We start from the raw sequence: 10,463 nt of genomic DNA, 5'->3' as shown, positions 1-10,463 counted from the left end.
TTAAATGTCTGGACAAAGATTCACCACATGTTGGGTTGATGACAGCAGAATGAAATTTATTTCATATAAAAAGTTGATTTTTTGTTCATTATCAGCATCATGTCTTCATCTTTTTAAAATAAATAACCAGTCAGGCAGTCAAAGAGATCAACGTGAACATGAGACAGAAATGAAGACGGCCGACACAATCCCTCAAAGTATCCTCGTCACGTACAAATCAACAGGTTCCCACAAACATGCACGACATGATTCAACACTGGCGAGTGAAATAAAAACATCATTGGCTCTCAGTTAATCTGGAAAAAACTTGCTGGAAGACAAAGTGATCAAAACATTCTGCAAACCTTCAGAAGAGTTTGTATGAAAAAAAGGAGTGCAAGGATTTAATTTTCTAAAACAGTAGAAACACACATTCAAATAAATCTGGTTCTCAGCCCACCAGCAGCTCAGAGTTCGGTGGTTTCATCACTAAGGCACATTCGCCGAGTGGTCGGCGTAAATATTCAAAAGGCACAAGAATAATAATAAAACACCAGCATCCAATCAAACCGCACCGACAGGAACGAGCAGTTTACGTGTTGGAGGTCGATGCGTCCGGCTGCAGAACAGCAGAAATATGAGCTCATTAAAGTGTTTTAAAATAAAAATAATTAGAAATAGTTAAGTGTCAATAAAAACCTACAAAAACATTCACATTTCCTGATAAAACGATATTTTTTAATTGCCGAGTCGTGGTCAAAAGTTTACATACACTTGGCGGAACCAGATCATCAGAAGACCGATAATAAATTCATCACTGAATCAAACTGCATGACTGTTTCTGTTTGTGTTCACAGGAACACGAGAGCCGTCCACGCCGCGATGAACACGTTCTTACGAGTGTATGTAAACGATCGACCGCGAATGCTTTAGGGCGGGACGCGGTCCTTTAACAGATGGTGAATGTCTGAAAGAACAGTTTCCTTTTCCCAACAGGAGCGTGAAATGCCTCATGTGACGACCCAAACGTACAGTGAAGGACCAGACACAGTGAACCCGGTCGTAGATCTACCAGAATAAAACACTATCATAACTCTTCATAAAGAGTCACAAACACCAGCTGCTGCATGCGGCTGATGTCCGATGCCATCGACCGGATCCGGAGCCTCTTAAGTGTTCCACGACTTGCGGTTCTCTCCTCTGCTGTGTCCCGGCGACGGCCCGCCACCTTCACCTTTGGCCAGAGCAGTAAGAGCTGCCAGGTTCGGGCTGGATCCAGACAGGTTGGCACTACGGCGCTTGTGCTGTTGGCGGCGGCGCTTGGCGCCTCCCCGGCTCACTCTGTCTGGTCTTACCAGCACGCCGTAACCAGGGTTACAGTGGAAGTAGTGCTTGCCACCCACTGAACCATCATTCTTACCTGGAGAAAGACAGAGAAAGGTTTGTTTGAGATTCTGAGTGGTGATAGAACCGCCCTACCCCTCCACTACCCTCTTGTAACTCAGTTCTGAGGGGTTAAAATATTGGACCTTACCCCAACAAGAATCGGGACACCGTACCCCGAGGGGTGAATGTGCGAAGATAAGGGCCTAAATGGTAGGCTGGGGTTGTATTGGGCTTAAGTATAATGTATGTGAAGATACAGTAAGGTCATCAAATAGCAACAGGACCGGGAACTGTTCTACTCACCTGCTGGTACCTCCAGCTCCACTCCCACCCAGGTACCCTTTGCAAAGTCTGTGGGTCCAACATAACGGACGGTGCCGCTCTTGTTGGTCCCAACAGTCACGAACTCCCCTTCTTTCAACCATTCAGGAACAACAGCGGTATCGTCTCCTTCGTCGGTGTCGGAGATGATTTCCAGGCTTTCCATCGGCACAGAGAGGTTCTGTCCCGCTCCAGGACTGCTGGCCCGGTTGTCCTGCGCCAGCTTTTCCTCCTCCTCGCTCAGAATACGCTGAAAAGACTTGAGGTCTGAAGACTTGACTTTCTGGATCTTGAAGGGGTTTGCCACTGACGCATCAGGTTTGGAAGCCTGAACACTGGATGGATCTGAAGCAGCGGAGGCTTTTGTAGATGCGCTGGCAGGTGTTTCCTGTTGGACCTCATCTGTGGCGGAGGATGAAGTCGGGATGGAGGTGCCACTTGAATTTGACACCCCAGAATTTTCCTGTTCTTCAGATGAAGATACAAGAGGCAGATCGTCGGAAGAGGCAGGAGCTGACACCAATACTTTGGGCACAACAGGCATCAGGTCTGGAGCTGGATCCTGAGCAGGATCTAAGGTCATTTGGACTGGTTCTGGCTGCGGTGGCTGAGGGATGATAGCTTCAGAACGACCTTCTGCAGACGGTTGTGAATCGTGTTGCAGTGACAGCTCAGCCTCCGTCTCGTCTACGGCAGCTAGCTGGAGTTCTTCTGTCAGGGGCGTCTCTGGTTTCAAGTCTTCGGTTTGTGAAATGTCTGTCGGTTTGGTTTCATCATCTTGTAGCGATGTTTCTGTTAGTGGATCCAAACTGTCCAACTGTTCTACTGCAATATGGTCAATTGGTGAGACTTGCTTTTGGTTTGTCTGGCACGGGAAATCTGAATCTGCAACTGAATCTGGCTCTCCTTGCTCCTTCGACTGGACTGATGGAGAATGATTTGGTTCTTGTTGACTCTGGTTTGAATCTGATGGCGTATCGTCTGGTTTGGACCGGGGAAGGTCAGTCCTTTCTTCAGCTACCATACCATCCAAAACCAGCAATGACTCCCGAGGCTCCGATCGGTCCACGAGAAAAGGATACGTTTCAGACTGCGTGACTTTAACGTCCTCGTCATCTGGCACAGCCTCAAAGCCGTCAGCTTTCCCGGATGGAGGCAGATCCCAGCTCAGTGTGTAGACTTCTGACAGTGTTGCTGTGGAGATACTAGTCGAGATGTATCCGCTCGATGCTTCGCTAGTCGGGCTTGGTGTGGAGTCTTCGGACTCTGGGATGATGGAGGGTGGAAGGGTCACGGATCTGGGACTCTCTGCAAGGAGGTCTGGAGGAATGATTTCTTCAATCGGAACCTGAGAGGGAAACGAAGGCAACAAAGGTATCTGTGACTCAAGATGCAACACAAGTCTGAACTCACACCTCAAATGTTGTCGCTTTCCAAAGTTAAGTCTTAAAACCCTTTTCACACAGCGACGCCGCATTATCTCTGCAGCGTTGGTTCGCCAATTCTCCGCCGATGGTCGTTCACACAGAGCGAAGCAGCTCCGCCTTAAAGACGAACCGCTGTGTGATTCACATAGAAAGAAAGAAAGAAAGAGACGTGGCGGTACACGTCATGTTGATGACATCGGTGTGTTTTCAAGGTGTTTCCCAGGTGTCCTCCTGTCAATCTAAACCTGGTGACAGTTCATAATCATATGGTGATTGAGATCCTGACCCACCAAACATCCTGGAAAGTGACGAAGTAACGTTTTTTAAAGTGGAAGCTGTCTAACTCACTCGCGGGAACAGAGGCTGTTTTCTGGGGGAAAGTTCCCTGAAGTCTCGGTCTGGAGGGCTGATGGTCGCGGTGATTTATTTTCATCACAAACAGTCGTGAGTTAAAGTTTTTTGCCGGTGACAGACACTGTTTTTCTCTGTGACGAAGAGTTGGTAGGACAGACAAGAGGACAGACGCTTCTCCTCGTATATCTGCGGTATTTTTTTCCTCATACAAGTTGCCAAAGACAGTTACAGTTTCTATGTTACTGTTGTTTGGTCCTGTAACGTTGCTTTGTGGGACATTTCTCTGTATTAAGTTGAGTGAAGGACCTGTGTAGTTATCAGACTGTAGATCTACACGCCCCCGCTCCGCGCCGCTGGCTTATCCGTTCACACTGGTTCGGTTCGGCAATAATACGGCCCTGATACTACCTCCAGAGACGGATCAGCGCCGGAGTGATATTTCACCCCTTGTCACATCTGAAACTTTCACACAGAGAAAAAGAAAAAGACTCACTCTCATCTTGTGTTTATTGTTTGAAGTCAGATTATTCTCAGCGGGACTCAAACCACTGATAAAACTGGGCTCGTTAAACCGCCTCGAGGAACCATTTATGTAGGAATTAGATTAGTGCGCTGTGGATCTGAATCACTGGTTAGAATGCACTCAGACCTGTGCCCAATTGTTCTGGCAGCATGGAGATTACAAAACAAGCTGTCTAGACAACAAGGTTCGTTTCTCTACAACGTTAACAGGCGGAACTTGTTTGCAAAGAGTTGATTGTGTGTCCACCAGGTAAATGTGTTGGTTTCTACCAACTCCTGAGGTAAGAACTGGCTCTTTAGCCACAGAAACGCTCACAAGAAGGTATGAAATGTTTCTATCTGAGACATTTCTTTGGAAAAAGTTGTTTGCTGCATGTGCATCCTTTTTCAAGATGACAAGTATAAAGTATGGCCAAACCCAGCAGGTTCGATAAGGACCATCACACCACAGGTACGATCTGATGCCTTTCTGGTGTCGTTTCTACAACATCCTGATAAAACGTAGCTCCGGTGTCGTCAATGAAACTGACCAATCATGTTTGAGGAAAGTCCAAATTTCCCCCTAAACCTAACCAAGTTATATTTGCTGCCTAAACCTAACCAATCGTCTTAGCTATCTTAACCTAACCTAACCTAGCATTTGTTTTCCCTAAACCTAACAGTGACGACAAACTGTAAAGAGATTACCTCATATTTTGAGTCTATCATCTAAACATCTGGTCTCCTGAGTGAAAGTCCTTTATTTAACCCACTCAGCCACAGCGGCTTGTTCCAGATGTGGTTTAAGTCGCTGCTGTGGAAGTAAAAATAAGACCATCACACCACATGTACGATCTGATGCCTTTCTGGTGTTGTTTCCAGAACATACTTATACAACGTAGCTCCAGGGTCGTCATTGAAACTGACCAAACATGTTTTAGGAAAGTCCAAATTTTCCCCCTGAACCTGACCAATTGTTTTAGTTTAACCAGTTGTGAGGCACCGGAGCAACGTGAACTATGACGTTCCAGAAACGAAAGCAAAACAAACGCAAAGCTCCGACATCACAACGGCATGTTCTGTCCTGGAACAACATTAATTAAGATGTTCGGAGTAAAACCGACCCTGCAGGATCAGATAAAGTCACACTGTGTTATCTGAATAACACCATGTGGGATGAGAGAACTTACCGGCTGCTGCTGTTTGCTGATGCCCTCTTCAACGCTGGCCGACTGCACCATGATGCGAGGCAAACTCTGCTGCAGGAGGAGAATTCAACAGATGTTCAGTTAATTACATTTTACATAAAGCTGAAAATATGTAAATCAGCGCTGAGTGGTTGTTGAGCAGATTTCAAGATGTTATCAGCGAGCTGCTCGGTGTCATTTCAGTCCAGTTCAACCTGGAGATCAGAAAATAAATATAAGCTGGTCGGTTTTTCTAAACCTGGTCATTACGCAGTGTGAGAGTGTTGATTATCTGCGGCGAGGGAATTACACAGTAAGACAGAAACAGCCTGTAGGGAAAACAGTTAATCCAAGATTGTAAAAAGATGACGGACGCTGCAGGCTCAACATCCGACAGCACTGCCTTCTCCTGCAGCGTCACATCACACTAAACCAGGATATCCAACTGGGCCAGTCGGCCATCTGTGACAGTATATTAGAACTGTGTGACAATTGCTTATAATCAGTTCAATAAATCAACATATTAGAAAAGAAAAAGGACAAATATTCATTTTGCTGCAGTGATTAGCAGTCAAGATGTTGATACGAGCTGCAGAGTGCAATAAAAATATTTGTTCATCAGATCACTCAGACAGATAATCAGAGCAAAATGGTGAAACAATCAGGATAATTGCACCGTAATTATAATTGCACCCAGAATCATTGAATCCCTGTTCAGGATCCTGGTTTCTTCTTTGACATCGAACATGATCCGTCAGCCGATTGAAGCTTTTCAATCATTTGCTTTTTTTTTGTAGTTTCTGAAGAGGGTAATAAAAGATATCATCCGAGATGTTTTAATAATCAGGATGATTGTTTGACTCTCATGCAGCCCTGCGACATATTCTGAGGGAGTTTACACTCGACGTGAAGCAGTTTGATTCGAGTCTCTTTGAGCAGAACGTGAACCTACGTGGACGACATGTCTGACATCAGACAGCAGGTCAAACACGTCTATCCGAGCAGAACAGTGACCCTGAAAGTCAACACAACAGACGCACAAGGATGCTGTGATCATGATGATACGGACAGATTCATGTTGTGTTTTCATCATAAACAGATTAAAAAGAGTCAGCAGATTAAAACGCTGGTTCAGTCGGATCTGTTAAGTCTTCTGTGGCCTCGTCCACTGTTTCCTAAATGTTTGAATGTTTTCCTTTTGCAATTACATGCCCACTTCTTCACGATGACAATGCGAACATGTAGATGTGTAACAAGTAAAATCAGTGGTGTGCACAAGCGGTCGCCCCCCCTCGTGGCCCAATTGTTGGAAAACGCGCTAAAGTGCCCTCCTGGGAGCCAAAAAGTGTGCTAAAGTGCCCTCCTGGTTGGCAAAACACACTAAACTGCCCACTTAGCTGGTTAAAACATGATAAACTGCCCTCTTGGGAGCCAAAATGTGCGCTAAAGTGCCCTTATTTTCGCCCCTGCCCTTCAAAAAGTCTGTGCAGGCCACTGAGTATATAGTATGTCGACCACAATCACATGTTTAGTTTGGCGTGTTAACATGTTAGGGAACAGCTGAGGTTGATATTTGGTTCAGGAGGACGTGAGAGTCTCAATAAAGTTTTATAGAAATCCATTTGATAGTTTGTTATTTCACTAAAAGTTCCGTTTAAGTCAAAATCGGTGGCAGAGTGTCGTGATCCATCTCATCTATATGTCAGAATCAACCAATAGTGGTGGAAGCTGTTTGTCAACGTGTTGATGACTCATCGTGCACTCAGGGGCATAAATATACATTTATACATACGACCACGGATCAATAAAAAAGAGAAGGAACACGTCAGAGCAGCGTGTTGCTCAGGACAACCCACCTGAAGACTTCCATTTTGTGATTTTGGTAAACTGGGTCACATGTTTCACCCTCATGTGGTTCCGGACAGTTAGCTGTCTCTTGCTAAAGTTGCTGCTAACAAATGGTCAGGGGGGCGGGGCTTGACGTGACCTACACTCCAGCTACTTCCTGGTTTTTACAGGTAGCATGTCTCTATGTCCAAGCAAACAGCATGGAACTTTAAAACCTCGGTGGCACTCGAGGAAATGTCATGAAGATTCATCCTCTGGGAGCCTGAATTAAGTCAGAGACGCTTCACTTCTCAAGTATTTTAAGTTTTTGTTGGTAAGATTCGAACCATAACGGAGTATCTATGTGGACTGACTGTTTCTGAGGCCGTAACACAATCAGTCAGTGATCCGATCCACTTCAACAGCCTGCTAATATTTACAATACTCGAGGCTTTTGTTTTTGTGTTTGACCTTTCTGAACATCTGTGGCAGGCAGGGAGGAGTGCAGCGCTAATTAGAGCGATGGCCTCAAACAATGCGCCAACGAGGCCCGACGGGTTTCCATTTCTACCGAGCACCGTGATTTCCCTGATTAGCTTCCCTCCGTGGCTCAAGGTGCTAATCAGTCAAATCAGATGCTGTAGTGTCTGGCTGCAGTGAGAAGCTGCAGACTCCCGGGTCTGGATGGCACATGATTGGAGATCAGAGGATGAGGAGGTGGTTGAGGAGCGCGGGCGACGCGACGTTCACCTGCTCCTAATTAACCCTCGTCTACACACAGTGTGCTCCGACTCAGCGGGGCTGTTTGTGAGTGTCAAACATCACACGACACGTCAATCACCCGACACACACCGACTCGTCTGCACCGTGTGTGTTTCAACCTCAACCGCTGCTCAAGTTACCTGGGCTCCATCCAACATCGTGTTGTGACTGTGTTTGTTCTTATTGTATAATTAACTCGATATCTAATTTAATGTATATTTAACCGTATTAGCAGTAAAACTTTGCCGGCAGCACTTTCATTCATTTGTTTTGAACTGTTGGACGGTTGTATTTGTAAACTGGACTGTTTTATTCATTCATTCTGATTTAAAACGCTGCAACAGGACGAATCAGCTGCAGGAGTTCATGCTCCCACTTCAGAACAAGTGAGGCCTTCAAGGATGAGAGTCATTATTCATTATCTACTCAAAAAGGAAAATCGAGTTAAGTGTCGTAGTCCGCAAAACATTTCTGGAGCTTCACAGCAAAAACAGAGTTGCAGCGTTCTGCTAAACAACCGAAGCAGCTGGAGACCGAAAACAAAATATAAAAAGACTCCACGCAGCTCGTCCGTATCATCCAACGAAGCCCCGACATTACAAACTGATTTGAAAAGATGTTATTTACATCATAATCTTCACTGAGCTGCTAAGTGTGTAAGGAGGACTTTATATCATCAGGAGGAGGAGAGGAGGACTTTATATCATCAGGAGGAGGAGAGGAGGACTTTATATCATCAGGAGGAGAGGAGGACTTTATATCATCAGGAGGAGGAGAGGAGGACTTTATATCATCAGGAGGAGGAGAGGAGGACTTTATATCATCAGGAGGAGGAGGACTTTATATCATCAGGAGGAGAGGAGGACTTTATATCATCAGGAGGAGGAGAGGAGGACTTTATATCATCAGGAGGAGGAGAGGAGGACTTTATATCATCAGGAGGAGGAGAGGAGGACTTTATATCATTCCGGAGGAGAGGAGGACTTATATCATCAGGAGGAGGAGAGGAGGACTTTATATCATCAGGAGGAGAGGAGGACTTTATATCATCAGGAGGAGGAGAGGAGGCTTTATTATCATCAGGAGGAGAGGGGACTTTAAATCTCAGGCGGAGGAGAGGAGGACTTTATATCATCAGGAGGAGGAGAGGAGGACTTTATATCATCAGAGGAGGAGAGGAGGACTTTATATCATCAGGAGGAGAGAGAGGACTTTATATCAATCAGGAGGAGGGAGAGGAGGACTTTATATCATCAGGAGGAGAGGAGGACTTTATATCATCAGGAGGAGGAAGAGGAGGACTTTATATCATCAGGAGGAGGCGAGGAGGACTTTATATCATCAGGAGGAGGAGGAGGACTTTATATCATCATGAGGAGGAGAGGAGGACTTTATATATTCATCAGGAGGAGGAGAGGAGGACTTTATATCATTCATCAGGAGGAGAGGAGGACTTTATATCATCATGAGGAGGAGAGGAGGACTTTATATCCTCAGGAGGAGGAGAGGAGGACTTTATATCCTCAGGAGGAGGAGAGGAGGACTTTATATCATCATGAGGAGGAGAGGAGGACTTTATATCATCAGGAGGAGGAGAGGAGGACTTTATATCCTCAGGAGGAGGAGAGGAGGACTTTATATCATCAGGAGGAGGAGAGGAGGACTTTATATCATCAGGAGGAGGAGAGGAGGACTTTATATCATCAGGAGGAGGAGAGGAGGACTTTATATCATCAGGAGGAGAGGAGGACTTTATATCATCAGGAGGAGGAGAGGAGGACTTTATATCATCAGGAGGAGAGGAGGACTTTATATCATCAGGAGGAGGAGGGAGGACTTTATATCCTCAGGAGGAGGAGAGGAGGACTTTATATCATCAGGAGGAGGAGAGGAGGACTTTATATCCTCAGGAGGAGAGGAGGACTTTATATCCTCAGGAGGAGAGGAGGACTTTATATCCTCAGGAGGAGAGGAGGACTTTATATCCTCAGGAGGAGAGGAGGACTTTATATCATCAGGAGGAGGAGAGGAGGACTTTATATCATCAGGAGGAGGAGAGGAGGACTTTATATCATCAGGAGGAGGAGAGAGGAGGACTTTATATCATCAGGAGGAGGAGAGGACTTTATATCATCAGGAGGAGGAGAGGAGGACTTTATATCATCAGGAGGAGAGGAGGACTTTATATCATCAGGAGGAGGAGAGGAGGACTTTATATCATCAGGAGGAGGAGAGGAGGACTTATATCATCAGGAGGAGAGGAGGACTTTATATCATCAGGAGGAGAGGAGGACTTTATATCATCAGGAAGAGGAGAGGAGGACTTTATATCATCAGGAGGAGGAGAGGAGGACTTTATATCCTCAGGAGGAGGAGAGGAGGACTTTATATCATCAGGAAGAGGAGAGGAGGACTTTATATCATCAGGAGGAGGAGAGGAGGACTTTATATCATCAGGAGGAGAGGAGGACTTTATATCATCAGGAGGAGGAGAGGAGGACTTTATATCATCAGGAGGAGGAGAGGAGGACTTTATATCATCAGGAGGAGGAGAGGAGGACTTTATATCATCAGGAGGAGAGGAGGACTTTATATCATCAGGAGGAGGAGAGGAGGACTTTATATCATCAGGAGGAGGAGAGGAGGACTTTATATCATCAGGAGGAGGAGAGGAGGACTTTATATCATCAGGAGGAGGAGAGGAGGACTGGGTTTTCAG

General features: G+C 45.7%; 1 protein-coding gene across 4 annotated transcripts in view; it reads right to left on the bottom strand.

The window, feature by feature from the left end:
* Positions 1-30: 30 nt before the first annotated feature.
* Positions 31-10,463, bottom strand: part of LOC115574308 (kinesin-like protein KIF13B) — a 38,835-nt gene continuing 28,402 nt past the window's right edge. For all 4 annotated transcript variants that reach the window (XM_030405760.1, XM_030405761.1, XM_030405762.1 and 1 more), the window contains 3 exons: positions 5,159-5,227; positions 1,669-3,034; positions 31-1,399 (listed from right to left, as the gene is read on the bottom strand). In XM_030405760.1, the coding sequence (XP_030261620.1) occupies positions 1,149-1,399; positions 1,669-3,034; positions 5,159-5,227 (1,686 nt within the window). In that variant the 3' untranslated portion in view covers positions 31-1,148. The remainder of the gene's footprint in view (positions 1,400-1,668; positions 3,035-5,158; positions 5,228-10,463) is intronic.

The sequence above is a fragment of the Sparus aurata genome, chromosome 22 (assembly GCF_900880675.1).
Source record: "Sparus aurata chromosome 22, fSpaAur1.1, whole genome shotgun sequence".
Lineage (NCBI taxonomy): Eukaryota > Metazoa > Chordata > Actinopteri > Spariformes > Sparidae > Sparus > Sparus aurata.
Note: the sequence above shows the minus strand (reverse complement) of the source record. Positions and strands in the feature narration are given on the sequence as shown.